The following is a 15,550-nucleotide window of genomic DNA, read 5'->3' on the forward strand; positions in this document are numbered from 1 at the left end:
GAATACGTAGCGGACATCATGGCCAATGTTTGATAACTTTATGGATCACGGTTATATTATTGGTGATGAGTATAACTGCATTCGTGAGGAGGTAGATGAGGTGGAGAGTGACCCTCCAAGTGGTGATGAGGAGGCCAGAACTACTAATAGTGGTAGCAATGTGGAGTAGTAGTGTCATTTCTATGCTTTCTCTATAAACATTGTAATCTCCTTTTTAATAGAGAATTCATAGTTGTGAGATATCATAGACATTTATTTTGGAGAACAAACTTTGTGCGGATGTTATATCTGGCTCATAGTTTTTGTATTCATGAATTTAGTGGAATGTCACTTCTGATTTGTTGGTCATTGTGATTTTCCATGGTTTTAGGGTTTCATGCCTAAGCTCCATTGCTTATGGTTTTACGTTTTACTGCTAAATATTTGGCGTACAATTTTATTGTATGAATACCGAGTTTACACACCTAAGCTCCATTATTTATGATTTTAGCATTTAACCTCTTAACATTTGGTGCATGGTTTCATTGTGTGGGTGAATCAAGGGCCATGTTATGTTTGAGTGTATATACTTTATTTCACTCTATGTGCCGTTGTATGGATCTTTTCATTGCACATTCCCTTTCTCTTGCTCTCAAGGAGTAGATGTGAACACCTTTGTAAAGCTTTTACAAAGTTCATTTGCTTTCCATATTTCTTATCTCACAAATAATCATGGTTCTATTTTTATAGGACTCCCTGTTTTTATCCTACAAACTCAGTTTTGATAGGACTGCCAATTGAGTGTCAACACAAAACTCCAAGTGTGTACATTCTTTTCTTTGCCTTATTCAAATTTGTTACAATGCATTTCTTAAATCTCCTATCCCACCTCCCTATCTTGTATTCCAAAACCCTAAATCCTAAAGAACCACACGCGCACACACACACACCCCCACCGAGAGAGAATATTTGGAGAGAGCAACAAACATCGGAGGCTATGTGGCACGTGACATCTGTTGCTGGTACCCATGTGCGTGCTCCATTGTAAACTTAAGAGAATTCATGCATGTACCCTCTATGTGCCGAGTCTACTTCCATTAGCCCATATGGCTTCCCCTACACCAGTTGTTCTAGCTATGAATCGTCTGGCACCCTAGGCGACTCAAAGTAAAGGCAAGCAATTGATTGGCCATGTCCTTGGACAATAAAATCCCTCTTCCATCAATGTAGTGGAGAAAGTCAAAGCTCCACGAGGCCCTCTTTATGATCTAGTTTCTTGTGGGTGCCTTTGGGTGCAAAACCCTCTAGATGGCCCTTTTGACTGTCATAGCCTTCAATGGTTTCCTTTCTTGGACCCACGCACACAAGGCATATTGAGAAGTACACAACTTTATCACGGGGGATGTGAAAGTAAGGGATTAAGGAGGATAGTAACACCATAAGAGAGACATAAGGTAGACAACAATCAATCTATTGCAATCTATGTGATCAACAATACATGATAGGCTTCTTATAGAGAGAGCCTTTAGAATAGTCAACACATGTGGGATCCTCTCATCCACATTTCTCCTTGTGGATATCCTTGATCCACATCTCCATATCATGTAGTCCACACATCCTAGGGTGGCTACTTTAATACATTCCTATACCATACCTTAGCCTCTAATATGTGCTCATGGCACCATATCTCAACACCTCCCCTTGGTGCCATGATCCATTGGCTATTGCAAGGTGGCCAGATATGAGTCACAAGATCAAATCCTCCCCCTAGGTGCTTACATGGCTACTTTCAGGTGGTCAGGTTTGATTTACAAACGTGTGGGCTAAAGGTGGCAAGGCTTTTGCTTCTCAATACATGTTGTTCTTGTCATTCTGCTCATGGCTCGATGATGACTCCATGTAGTTGACCTGTTGGGTTCTTCAATCTGCAATCTTCTTCCTTGTGTCCCAGGTTCTTGCAATGGTGACACTTTGGTTTGTTCTTCAGTTTGTTGTCACTTTGATAGTGACCCATCCCACAATGGTAACACTTCGTTGATGTTTTACTGAACAATGCTTGTTTTTCATTATTCTTGTTGTGTGTTGATGTAGATGTCGATGTCGATGCCTTCAACTCTCTTTCTTTTTCAAGAAGAGAGGATACACATTCCTTGAACTTAGGATCTGCGAGATTCTTCAAAGTGGTTGTTAGTGCACTATACTCTGCAGGCATGCTTTTAAGGAGAATTACAAGTGCATCTTTTCCCCCTACTTTTAAGATCTCAGCTTGAGACCCAACCGAGCAGGTCTTAAACCCATTGTAGACGGGTCAGGCTACTCGTAAGAGAAAAAGGGGTCAAAGCTTGGGCTCACAGTTGACATTAAGGAAACACTAACAATCTTAATTTTGCCTCTTGAATTGACAAACAGGGAGAAGCTAAATTTGGTAGGAGTGCTAGATGGGCTGAATAAGACTTCGGATGAATAATTCACACATTAAGTGCAAGTGTCAAAAGGTAAAATTTAGAATGTTAGCATGACTATACACATCTTGGCAACAAGAGAACATCAGACTCCCATAGTCCCTTAGCAATGCCAAAAATACATAAATCCTCTAGATGTTACGATATTTCACGATGTTAACACACAATTTGGCTAACCGAGCCCGTTCCCTTTCTATGTGTGTGCTCAAACATGTGCATGTGAAGGAATGCTTGTAATTATAAACAAACATATTTTAAATGAAGGGTAGTATTTTGCATCCAAGACTTTGACAAGATCCCAACGTTGGGTTAAGGTTAAGCACACACTATGTTTATGTAAGGTTCCTCTCGAAGAAAGCCATTTGAAAAGGGAGGACAAATGCATGAGAAGATTTTGTAAAGTGAAGAAGTTTGAAAAGAGAGAAGGCTAGTGAAATCTTCTCTAGCATCTAAGCCTTTAGTGCATTTTGGGTTATCATGTGAGTTGAGCGGTGGGTGATGGGAGAAACATGTGAAAAAATTTAGTGAACATGTGAGGGAGCATTCTGGTGAGGAGTAAAATTGGTGACTGAAGTATTGGGTGGAGGGAATTTGGCGAGAAAGTGGTGATTGAAGTATACGTCAAGTCATAGAGATTGAGCCCTGGGGCCCACGATGTGTGGGACCTACACCAAGAAACGCATAATATTTAATATTTATGCTCTTATTTGAATTGCGAAATTTCACCTGAGAGGGCAGCGGGACACGTGGCAGAGCCAGAGAAAAAAGCGGGGCTTAGAGAGCCCGAATAATTGGCGAGAAATTAGGCGGGGCCCGCGGTCACGCGCGGCAAGGGGCCGATTTTGCGGCGGCGTTCGTGAAAGCGGGTACTCGGGGCACAGTAAATGCGACACTGCCACAGAGCCCACAGTGGCACAGTCCCGCGCAGCTCACAAAAGCAAAAGCAAACGAGCAAACGTTCTAAAAAAAGGGGCTTCTTCTTCGTGCTTGCTTTCTTTCTTTCTGTTGCTTCTTGTTGTTTGTTGCTCCATCGCATTCCATTCTTTTCTGCACCTCCCTTTCAGCTTCTTCGCCATTTCCCTAGGGTTTCTCCATATCCAGTTCTCTCCGACTCTCCTCGCATGGAATTCCGTCCCTGTACGAACCTTCCCCCTTCCCGCTTCATCGCATTTCTTACTCCTCGCCCTCACTACGATCTTTTCGTCCCCCAAAACTTGGCTTCCACCCGCCTTTTCGTCACCTTCTCTCAGCTTTTCGTCCAGTTTTGACAGCGCTCACAAGTTTACCTTTCGGGTTTTGAAGGAGGTGCGCGCTTCGGAATGGCCAGCTCCGGTCGCTCGAACCTATCGCAGCGCCGTCTGTCCCGGTCGTTTACCACCGGACATTTTTCATCAGACGTTTTTGACAGCGAAGCTGTTCCGTCATCTTTAGCTCAGATCGGAAATATACTCCGCGTCGCAAATGAGATTGAAGAACAGAACCCTCGCGTTGCCTACTTATGTATCTACTCTGCCCACCTTATGTCTTGCATCATCAGCAGTCGAGGGCTTTTTATTATAAGATCATATATAGTTTATCGCCGCTTACGAAAGAATTCATTCTTATTTTTGAATACGACGCAACTGTAGGTCGATTCCATGCATTTGAAAAAGCACACCGGCTGGATCCTCATTCCAGTGGCAGAGGAGTGCGCCAGTTCAAGACAGCATTGATCCAGCGACTAGACAGAGTATGTGGCTGGATTGGCAATGCTAAAGCCTACTCTTATGTGTCAGAAGTGCTACGTGTGTGTAGAAGCTACGACGAAGTCGTCATTTTGCTACTTGGGTGGCAAACAAGGACAATCTAACCAGTTTACTCATACCAACTGTTTAGTGGAAGTTCGGAATCTAATTGCAAGTTTCCCAAGTCAAAATGCTCTACCTTGATGCTAATCACTTAAGCTCTCTGGGCGCTCGAAGAAACGCTGTCATCTACTAACATTCCATCTGGTTTCATGACTGGCAGGACGACGAACCTACGGCCAAACAGAGAACCAAAAAGACTGATGCAGAGGAAATGCGGAGCTTCTACCAGTCGTATTATGAAAACTACATCAAGGCCCTCAACGACGCTGAGCAAAAAGATAGGTAAATCTGGAATTAGTCTTTGCCTCGTTTCCTATATCACAATAAACCCATATAGGCTGATGGGCTAATGTCCCCACTAAAAGGAGTTTCAGGAATCTCCCCATGCATTTAGTTTGCTTCAGGTCCTGGTCTGCAGGAAAAGCAGAGGCCTGACGATTCAGTTTTCACCTTGCATCGTGCTTTGTTTCTCTTCTTCCTGTTGTCTTCTCAGCTAATAATTGACCAGCAAGCTGCTCTAAGCCAGTCTTCTGAGGTCTAATGAATTATTAATTATTTTAGAGAAACTTTGACACAGAGCTTTTTTAGGAATCCATAATACTCATTCACTTCTCATATCTGCGCAGAAGGGATCCGCACGGAAGCACTTAATCTAGTTCTTGCTCCTCTTATTGTCCGGTATTTGTTCCTGTTGGGCTTTTACCAGAGCCTTGGTGATTACAAGCGGTGGAGGAACTCACTGTTTTATATATCTGTTACAGAGCACAATTGTCGAAAGTGTATCTAACAGCAGGAGTGCTTTTTGAGGTCCTTTGTGCAGTAAATAAAGAAGAAGTTGGACCAGATGTAAGGAGCCTTTTACACACCTCAACGCTTTGGGATGTTTATTCTTTTGTCATTGTTTAACCGAAGGCTCTCAGTGATTTTCCCATTAATGTCAATCCGAATTGTGCTCACTTGTTGGCCTGCAGTTACGAGCAGCTGGAAGGGATGTCCAGGAGAAGAAGGAAATTTATGTTCCTTATAACATTCTTCCACTGGATGAAGATAGCGAGTCACTGACTATAATGAACCAGGAAGAGGTATAGATTTATTCGCGCTGTGCTTGTAATTGCAGCTCATTTGATAGCGTAGGTCGTGTATTTCACAGCTCTAAAATGTACGTTAAAACTATTTTTGTATCAATGCATTGCCGTGTGTTATGATAGGCATGTGAAAACTATGATATTGGGGTATATGTAAATGCTTATGGTTTTTATAAATTGTAATAGTTTTTGATAAGCTCTGCTTTCTAGTGCCATTTTTGTCATGCCTGAATCTGCCCCTCTCTTCTACAGTAGCGATCTAAGCTCTACTTTTGATTGTGCACATGAAATTGTATGCGAAACATGTCAGTAGGCTTATCATATCATCTAGGCCACAACATGCACATTATTTTGGAAATTGGCATGGATTAATCCTGGCAGATGTCAAAAAACCGAGCATGAGATAGGGGAGCGACATGAACATGTAATTATTTAGAGTTAGATTGGCTTGATTCAATGATTCAGATCTTCCCTTTCTCAAAATGCTAATGCAATTATATGGCTATAGCAGAGTAGCTCTGCTTTATGTCAAATGTAGCTGGTGTGTTTCTACTACCTTGGAGAGCTGCTCATTGATTTGGGGCATCTCCTTTAGGGTTGTTGTCTGCACATGAAATTGTATGCGAAACATGTCAGTAGGCTTATCATATCATCTAGGCCACAACATGCACATTATTTTGGAAATTGGCATGGATTAATCCTGGCAGATGTCAAAAAACCGAGCATGAGATAGGGGAGCGACATGAACATGTAATTATTTAGAGTTAGATTGGCTTGATTCAATGATTCAGATCTTCCCTTTCTCAAAATGCTAATGCAATTATATGGCTATAGCAGAGTAGCTCTGCTTTATGTCAAATGTAGCTGGTGTGTTTCTACTACCTTGGAGAGCTGCTCATTGATTTGGGGCATCTCCTTTAGGGTTGTTGTCTGCACATGAAATTGTATGCGAAACATGTCAGTAGGCTTATCATATCATCTAGGCCACAACATGCACATCATTTTGGAAATTGGCATGGATTAATCCTGGCAGATGTCAAAAAACCGAGCATGAGATAGGGGAGCGACATGAACATGTAATTATTTAGAGTTAGATTGGCTTGATTCAATGATTCAGATCTTCCCTTTCTCAAAATGCTAATGCAATTATATGGCTATAGCAGAGTAGCTCTGCTTTATGTCAAATGTAGCTGGTGTGTTTCTACTACCTTGGAGAGCTGCTCATTGATTTGGGGCATCTCCTTTAGGGTTGTTGTCTGCAACGATTTAATTTGGCATGGTGTTGTTGTGCCAGCACTTCCATTGAGTGTGCTTGAGGTGTAGAATAGAGGAAGGGGAGATTTGGAAAGAGAGCTGAAGTAACGTGAAAGAGAGAGTAAAAAGGAGAAAGGTTCAAAAGTGGAAAGGGAAGGGGTGGGAGGTGAGTAGTAGATTAGACGGCAACAAACTGTTGGGTCTCAAATCATGGCCAATACGTGTGGTGCTTGGGAAGATGTGTGAGTGAGGAAAGGAAAAGAAGTAGAAGAGTGAGCGGTGGTGTATTGGTGACTGATGGGGTAGGAGGTGCGTACTAGAAGAGAGGGCAATAGATGGCTAGGTTTCAAATGTGTGATGCTTTGGAAGAGGTCTACGTCTATGGTGGGAAGAGGTTTGCATGTATGATGCCATTCTCCTCTTCCATTCGACCCATCTCTAACCCAATATCCTCTCAACACCACTAATTGTTTGAAATCCCACAATCCTCACCCATTTAGCCTAGTATTTGCCAATTAGTATAGACAAGCTAGAATGTAATGTGACCTCACATGGATTGGTTGACAAAAAGCTTTAGAGATTGCATAGTATTCCTTGTCTCCACCTCTTGTGTGTCGAATAAGGTATAGAGTCTGAGCCGAGGTTGATGTAATATGGTCTTGACCTCTCACTAAATCTCAATATGGAATATATGAGCCAATGACGCTATGACATAATTCATGACATTATGACCAGCCCCATAAGGGCTACATGGGCCATCTTTGCAAGCCGTTGTATATGAACAGCTCATTGGTGTATTGGTGACTAATGGGGTGGGAGTCGAGTACTAGAGGGCAATAGATGACTAGGTTTCAAATGTGATGCTTGGGAAGAGGTTTGCATTTATGGTAGGAAGAGGTTTGTGCCATTCTCTTCTTCCATTTGTCCCATCTCTAACACAATATCTGCTAACGCCACTAGTTTTTAAAAATCCCACAGTCCTCACTCATTTAGCCTATATTTGCCAATTGGTCATAGATTATTTGTTGAGGTTTTGATGTAGTAAGCAAGAGGATTGGTTGTGAGTGGCATGCTTCGTAATCTCCTAGAGACTAGAAAGGCATATGAGGCCAAAACCTGAAATACATCATGCTCATACAGCCCATGTACGGGACCTAGAGGTGTCTAGCACAACTCTACAGTATGTGTAACAAGAAAGCAAGCTGAAAGTATATCGTGAACATGGGGTGTGGCAAGGAGCTAAGCACATCCAAGTATGAGGGTAAAACCAGATGGGTGGAACTTTGTGAAGAGCTTGCTATGAGTTAATGCGGCTTTTGGAGCCTTGATGTCTTTGAAACATGTCCAAGCAAGTTTGTTGTGGGGCTTAGCTATGGACACCATGAAGCAATCTAGTGCTGTGAAGTACCGATGTCTTTGGAGCATATAAGATGTGCCTCTATTGTCCTCTAGTCTGCTTAGAGGGTCTTACTCGGGGTTGTCATGAAATTGTGTGGTATTGTGAAGCTGTGAATAGGGTATTTTGAATGAGGTGCTCGCCTGTTGGCCATGTATGTCCTCATATTGGGTTATTTCTTGTGAAGAAGTTGATGATCCATTTTGTGTGCGCTGTTGGCCAGGCGTTGGTCACCTTAATGTGCCCCTAACTCATGCGACATCTAGCACAAAGTGGCACATTGCTTGCCTGCTGGATAGCCAATACTTGGCTCATATCCTAAAACCTATTTGAAGAGATAATGGTCTCTCCCATGGCTCTCATAGTATTAGGAACATCTCATTAGCACATGCTCCTCTTATGTGTCTCATAAGATAGAGAGTCAGACTTGAGGTTGATGTCATGTGGCCTTGACCTCTCACCTATCTTAATATGGTATATATGAGACAATGACTCTATGACACAATTTACGACATTATGACCAGCCCCATAAGGACTATTACTTTGCAAGATGTTGTATATGAACAGCTCATGTGCACATGTCCAACAAGGTAGGTCTTGCTGCCCAAGGCTCAAGATAATAGTGCTCCAAATTTTAAAATGAGATGACAAAGATTTGACCACAAAATCCCATGAAAAGGGCTCTGATACCAACTGAAACATAGCTTCTACTACGGCTGCTAACAGTGACTAGTTTTAGGGAAACTATGAAACTGTATAGCAGAAATGGCAGAAAAGGAAGCAAAAGGGAAAAGGATAAGTCACTCTTACTCGAAGAGGGCATGGGGGCTAGCAGCTCCCACGTGGCCGGCTAGCTTGGAGCTACGTGCAGTCCTTGCATGTGCAGCCAATAGGCTTGATGCTTAGAAAGTACCAAACTTTCATAGAATGAAATGTCATTGCATTGGTGTTGAATGCCCTGAAGTACAGCTGAAGCCCCTTATATAGTTTTAGGAAAGTGGGCCAGCACCTAAAATTGTATGGGATATTACAACAGGGGTGCTGCGTGACAAGCACTCATAAAAGACCTAATGTTGAGGGTGTCTGGTGTGTTTTAAAATAGTCGCCTCCCCTCGGTGAAGAATAACAGGAAATCGAGACATAGCCCTTCAAAGATTTTTCACTGGATAAGTGATGAATTTGTGAAGGGAGAGTGTTGACAAGTTTAGTTGTGGTCATGATATGTGGCTTTTGCATGGACTATTTTCTATGTGCTTTTTTAACATTATGCTGAAAAACATGATTATCGCTCTCTTTGAATGGTTGACAAATGTAGTTGAATTGTGGCAGCACCTAATGGGAAGCTGTTTGTGGATTACGCATTTGGAAACCTTTGTTCATGCCGTTTTCTTTCAAAATAGGCTGCCGACAATGAGGGTCTAGCGGAACAGGCTGACATTGGTTCTTGTTTTGGTTTAGATAAAGGCTGCTGTAACTGCTCTACGAAATACTCATGATTTACCATGGCCCTCAACCAGAAAACAGACAAAGCTAGCTGAGGATCTTTTGGACTGGTTACAGGCCATGTTTGGATTCCAGGTTTGAATCAAATCTCTCACTTGTATGCAAAGTTTCACATTTATGACCTTTTCATCCACAAATTAAAAACAATAGGATGTGCTGTTCATACGTTTCATTCTGTATCGTACGTGTGTTTCTATCCACATATCTATTTCAATGTGCAGAAAGACAATGTATCCAATCAAAGGGAACACCTTATTTTGTTGCTTGCTAATATGCAAGCACGATTGGATCCAAAACCTGTTTCCATGTTGAAGGTGCGTACATACAGCCTCAAATTTTCTGGGCCTCCAAGATCAAGTGCTGCTCTATATGTACAGATTTTGAGACTTCTAATGCAATCTTGAATGACAGCTGGATGACCATGCTGTTAACAATCTTATGAAGAAATTATTCAAAAACTACAGGAGCTGGTGCAAATTCTTGGGACGCAGACACAATTTAGGGTATCCCATGTTCTTAATGTCAATATAAGATGACTTTGAAAATCACAGTCTATGCCCTTGAAGCAGTGAGCTTGTATATGATAAATTTATTTTTGTGCATGCGTGGTGACTGTTGCTTATAGTTAATCTTTTGGGAGTACAGGAAGCCTTCATCTGGTCAAAAATCTACGCAACAGGAACAGCAACGCAGTTTACTATTCATGGGGCTGTACCTATTAATTTGGGGTGAAGCTGCCAACCTCCGGTTCATGCCGGAGTGTCTTTGCTATATTTTCCATAATGTGAGTTTGTATTTTTGTATTATTCTATATCTTCTGGTGGGTGATAAACCATATGTAGCTTGCAACAGAAAAACTGCAATCGTAGTTTTTCTTGGAATAAATGATTTGGTAAAGTGGACACCGTACTCGTTTGAAATGGTTCTTAAAGTGTTTTCTGTAATAAAAGCAGAAGACGACCAAACATGTAGGATGAAGTTGTCTGTTGGGAATGTCGCGACTCACATGCCATATAAGTGCAAGGGTGTGCTTAGTGAAGGAGGATTTTAACAGAGGAGTGTCACAAGGATGTCTATTGAATATTTTATTTAGTGCTCCCTCAAATTTTTAATGAGTTGATTATAAACATTTATCATTATTATTTTGGTGATATAGAGGATGGCATCAAAGGGAAAAATCCTAATGCTTCAGCATTACATCTTTAGTGTGACGAAATATATGATTCATCTTGATTGCCAGAAACTGTTGTTTAGAGATATCACATCTGTAATTAGAGACAAGAAGAAATATGATATATCTGTTATTAGAGACAACCACCTGCCAGCAATTGTGAATTACAAAAAACCAAATAAAAGAAGTCAGGCCACATAAAGATTGCGACTGTAGACCCCATCCTGTTGACCTGCCTAATGGAATACTCCAGAGCAAATGGGATGTCACTCCTTGCAAGACATCTCAGCTTCAAATTTTCTGGATTGGCCCTTAGCTGAGTGAATTGGCCTTTCATAAAATAAGGCACAATCCCTGAACTCCCACAGGCCTGACATCTGGCTAACAACGGTACACAGATGTGTCCTTTTGTTGCCAATATTGTATGCAATTCCATTTTGTTGGCTACGGAATCTGTTTACCTAGTTTGATCCATGATATGCGTCATTGGAGGACCTGAGCACTGGTTTCTGACCAAGAACAGCATTTTCCTTTGGCATAATCAATATCCATAATTTTCTCCTTCCAACTGAGCAGCGTGTCTGTAACATCAGTAGCTAATGACATTCCAGGTAGCTAGATCTTTCTGTAGATACAGTTAGAGATTAACAGTGAAATGGCACTTGTTTCTAGGTCAAGACCAAACCACTATGCACAGTGGAAGCCAGAAGGTCACTACTTGAATTAATCGTACTTAAAGTGTGCAATTAACCTCAGATTCGGAAATAGACAGCGAGATAGACAATGAGATATTGCAACCAAAACATGAATATTTATGTCTATCAAGCTTGGTACATAAGTTGTCAAGACAAGCAAAATGATTATTTTGTTAATTGCACCAATTTGATGGTGCGACATATATTTGTATTTATGATTGAAACCAACCAATATTGTTATGGCAGTGGATCATCTGAGTAGATAGGGCCCGACAAACTGGAGTCAATGCTTTAGACGGCACCAAATTTGGACTTATTTTATCAATAAAACAAAAAGAGTCATGCATTAGGCACCTAGGTGGGGGTAGACGCGTCCAAGGCCTTAAAGGGGGGAACCTTAGCCATTTAATTGGGTAAGTGTATCCCAATTGAGTAAATTGGGTGGTACGAAGAGGTGTGAGCCTCTTCATGTCTCATTGTGTGTATCCTTGCCACATTCACTCACCTCACCCACATTCACTTCGTACATTGCATTTCATAAGTGCATTCACAACCTACACCATGTGAACAGTGGATTCTCTCATAGGCATAGTGGATTTGGACACTAACCAATGCACCTTGCACCGTATGTCTCCAAGTTTGACTATGAGGCAAAGCACATTGGAGTCCATGTTATTGAAGTTCCACGCAGTTTGGATATTTTGGAAAAATGCAACCTAGCAACTAGATGAAGCTGAGCATGCTAATCTCTCCGTCTAGCTCTAATTAGCTGCGCCGCTTAACATAGATTACGTTTTATTTGAAAGTCTAAGATTTTCAATGATTCCTTTCTATGATTTCAAATTTTTCTTTATGTAATCTCCCATTTCACTTATGAGACAAACCAAAAACATTGTAGAGAGTGAGAGGCTGCAGGTTTTTAATGTTGAACTTCATTTGATGTGCTCGTAGTTGTTGGCTAGTATTCCTCCATTGGCCGGTTTCTACTTCTATATCATGAGAACTTTTTGGAGGACAAGAACCATCTCTTACCGTGCATATCAACTATTTTTTATGCATTGAGATTATATTTTGGGGCTAGTTTTGTTCTCCATCAACAATCTTTGGGGTTAAACTTCTTTCTATAGAAGGCCATGCTTTCTTTTGGTCCAGACCATATTTTATCCATCATGTTTAGTTGCATTAGCCCAATTATGGCTTGTACTTCTTTTTATATATCTTTGATATCCATTTCCCATTCCTCCAACTATATTGACCATTCTTTTCCCTCATAGCTTCAAGAGCATATTGTGTGTTTTCTCTTTGAGTCCACGCTTTTCACTTCTGGTAATGTATTGAAAAGATGGACACAATGCTTCTCCTTTAGAAGCACCACTTATTTGTCTGCCAGCAACATTAGATAAGGAATTTGTGCTTCGGCTCCTATGTCCTTCAGTTATGAACCCCTTTGTTTTTCTCCATGCATCCATCTTTACATAAAAAATAGATCACCATCCTTTCTTTTGTTCCCACAATCGTTACTTTGGTCTTGTTTATGTTTACCTCCATTTGAGAGCGTGTAGATTTCAACGAGTGCATTCAAGTATCCTTGAAGGCTAGGCTTATCCTTTGCAATTGCATCACATGATCTCCATAGAGCTGTGGAACAAGGACATACCCAGCAATTTGGATGCTGTCTCTTTGTTCTTTTTCAATCCAATTTTAAGGTCATCTCCAAAGAAGATCTCATGAACCTCCTCAGTCTCCAAGACAAAACTGATTGCTTTGGTCCAATTGCTCCTAGCCCCAAATGCCAAACAATACCTCTCTAGGGCTCCCGGGACTCCCTCTAGGATCTCCACAAAGAGTGCCATGCCATCAAAAAAATTTGAGTCTAGTAGCTCCTCATTTTGACAAATTAGGAGATGCAATGCAGTGAGGCCGCTACTTGGGAGCACAAAAAATAACCTAGTGCCTCTGCCACAAAGAGAAAGGAAGATTGGGAGAGTGGGCAACCTTGTTTCATGCCGATGTTACTGAGAAAGGTTTCTTTCCCGTATGGGCCATCTACCATGCATCTTGCTAGCTACACCAATATTTTGTATTAATGTAAAGATTCTTCTCTTATATTATTAGGGAATTTGAAAGCTGCTACTCTTTCATAGCGTGTTTCAGTACATGTCGAACACTTTCGTGCACAAAGCAATAGAAGCGATTCTTTTTATTTTCATTGGCATGCTTTATTGCTGATCTCATGGTGCCAAATTGATCTACTGCTGAGTGCTTTGTCCTGAATGTTGCTAGCGATGTAGCGCTCACATTATTACCCTCTTCCTACTGACTGACTGGCTTTCCTCCAAAACAGTCCCGAGTAGCTCGCACATCAAATCGCTTACCAACTCATGAAATACACTCCAGTCCCTTTTTCGTCCTATAGAGTTCAGGATTGAAGCAGGATCTTATGTTGAAATGAACCGAGTCCACAAACACAATAGCAGCAAAAGAACCAGGGCTGAAACTTGGGATGATGTGTAAATTTGGTGTAATATGTTGTATAGAACAGTTAGCACCGAGAGGATGACGTTGCCTTGTACTAGGGAGGTTTTTGTGAGGCAGCTGGATTTCAGTGCTGAATGGTAGCTCAGATCCCAATTGTGGAGGTGAAGTGTCTGCAAATACTTCTTTCCTTCATATATGGAGCACTTGTAAATTCATAAGTTTTGGAAGAGGCTAAGCTATTTTCTCGATTTTGGATGGGCCTTAATGAATGCAGTCAGGGACATTTTAAATGTTTTGAGACTAAAGTTAGTAATGGATCATGGAATACTGATGTGGAAAGTCGCAGACCTGTAACCAGGGCTTCTATACAGCCATGTTATGGAATTACTACTTTCGATTTTAACTTGAATTGAACCTCTACTTCTCAAAGTGGCCTCATTCTGAGTGCACAATTATTTTCTGAGAATTAGATTAGCCTGATGGCTTATTGTTCTCATGGATGATGCGGATATTTTCTTCTAAATACCGAGATGCATGGGTAACAGCATGAAGATATGAAAGGATCCCTGATAGTCACTGTCTGTGTTCAATCAAGATAGAAGCTTCAATCAAGATAGAAGCAGCTTTGTAATCTTTTCTAAGAGGCATGCAAACATTTTTTGATGTGGCATGCTATTGGCTCTGTGACCCTTGCAGATGGCATCAGAACTTCAGGGAATGCTTGCTAGTATTAGCATTGTCACAGGCGAGAACATCATGCCTGCTTATGGTGGGGAGAAAGAATCATTTTTGAAAAAAGTTGTGACGCCTCTTTATAATGTCATCAAAAAGGTATATAGCAATCTAACATTTATTTACATTGTCATCAAGAACGCAAATGTATTGATGTTCTTTTGTATTCTGTGTCACTTTGAAAATCTTACCAAGTTGGAAGGACATTGTGTTTGTTGTATAGGAAGTGGAAAATAATAGAAATGGTCGTGCTTCACATTCAGCATGGAGAAATTATGATGATTTGAATGAGTACTTCTGGTTTGTAGTTTCGATCTGCCCTTGAAGTTTGGGCTAGTGGTGCTTGTGAAAAGATTGATGCCATTTTTGCAGCACCTCTCTTTTCTGCGTAGGTCTTGCTGTTCATATTGTTTGGAGAATGGATGTTCTACACTTTGAACCTGGTATATTATATATAGGTCTAATGATTGCTTTGAGTTGAGTTGGCCGATGCGAGCTGATCTAGATTTTTTCCGAACCAGCACAGAAAGTGTATCTTTCTCCAAGGTATAGTACTGCTGTCAAAATTGTCATATCTTCCCAGAAATTTGTTTCAAGTTTAAAGGAAGCTCTACAAAAGCTCACAGCAGATTTGGTCTTGGTTTTTGACAGCAGAACAGTCAGACAAATCTGTCTCATGGGGTGCAAAAGATGAATTTTGTTGAAATTCGAAGTTTTTGGCATATTTTCAGAAGCTTTGATCGAATGTGGACCTTCTATATTCTAGCATTGCAGGTTCGTACATTGTGGTCCACTGATACAATGGTCTTGCATTTTCTGCAGTGAAAAATGCACTTGCAAAATATATTTCCTTGAAACAGTCCAGGTGCAGGTGAAGGAACAGGAGTGAAACCACATCAGCTGATTTCGTTAAAAAAAAGAAACCACATTAGTTTCATGCATGCAAGA

General features: G+C 41.1%; 1 protein-coding gene across 3 annotated transcripts in view; it reads left to right on the plus strand.

Moving 5' to 3' along the window:
* Positions 1 to 3,419: 3,419 nt before the first annotated feature.
* Positions 3,420 to 15,550, plus strand: part of LOC147886827 (callose synthase 5-like) — an 83,316-nt gene continuing 71,185 nt past the window's right edge. For 2 of the 3 annotated variants that reach the window (XM_087394736.1, XM_087394738.1), the window contains exons 1-14: positions 3,420 to 3,578; positions 3,744 to 3,941; positions 4,070 to 4,170; positions 4,449 to 4,570; positions 5,050 to 5,134; positions 5,260 to 5,370; positions 9,482 to 9,601; positions 9,748 to 9,840; positions 9,938 to 10,029; positions 10,172 to 10,310; positions 14,567 to 14,701; positions 14,826 to 14,902; positions 15,061 to 15,148; positions 15,254 to 15,376. In XM_087394736.1, coding sequence (XP_087250862.1) covers positions 3,761 to 3,941; positions 4,070 to 4,170; positions 4,449 to 4,570; positions 5,050 to 5,134; positions 5,260 to 5,370; positions 9,482 to 9,601; positions 9,748 to 9,840; positions 9,938 to 10,029; positions 10,172 to 10,310; positions 14,567 to 14,701; positions 14,826 to 14,902; positions 15,061 to 15,148; positions 15,254 to 15,376 — 1,467 coding nt within the window. In that variant the 5' untranslated portion in view covers positions 3,420 to 3,578; positions 3,744 to 3,760. The remainder of the gene's footprint in view (positions 3,579 to 3,743; positions 3,942 to 4,069; positions 4,171 to 4,448; positions 4,571 to 5,049; positions 5,135 to 5,259; positions 5,371 to 9,481; positions 9,602 to 9,747; positions 9,841 to 9,937; positions 10,030 to 10,171; positions 10,311 to 14,566; positions 14,702 to 14,825; positions 14,903 to 15,060; positions 15,149 to 15,253; positions 15,377 to 15,550) is intronic. The other variant, XM_087394737.1, reaches the window with a different exon arrangement.

The sequence above is a fragment of the Dipteris shenzhenensis genome, chromosome 23 (assembly GCF_047967505.1).
Source record: "Dipteris shenzhenensis isolate YYH24624 ecotype China chromosome 23, Dip_SZ_1.0, whole genome shotgun sequence".
NCBI lineage: Eukaryota > Viridiplantae > Streptophyta > Polypodiopsida > Gleicheniales > Dipteridaceae > Dipteris > Dipteris shenzhenensis.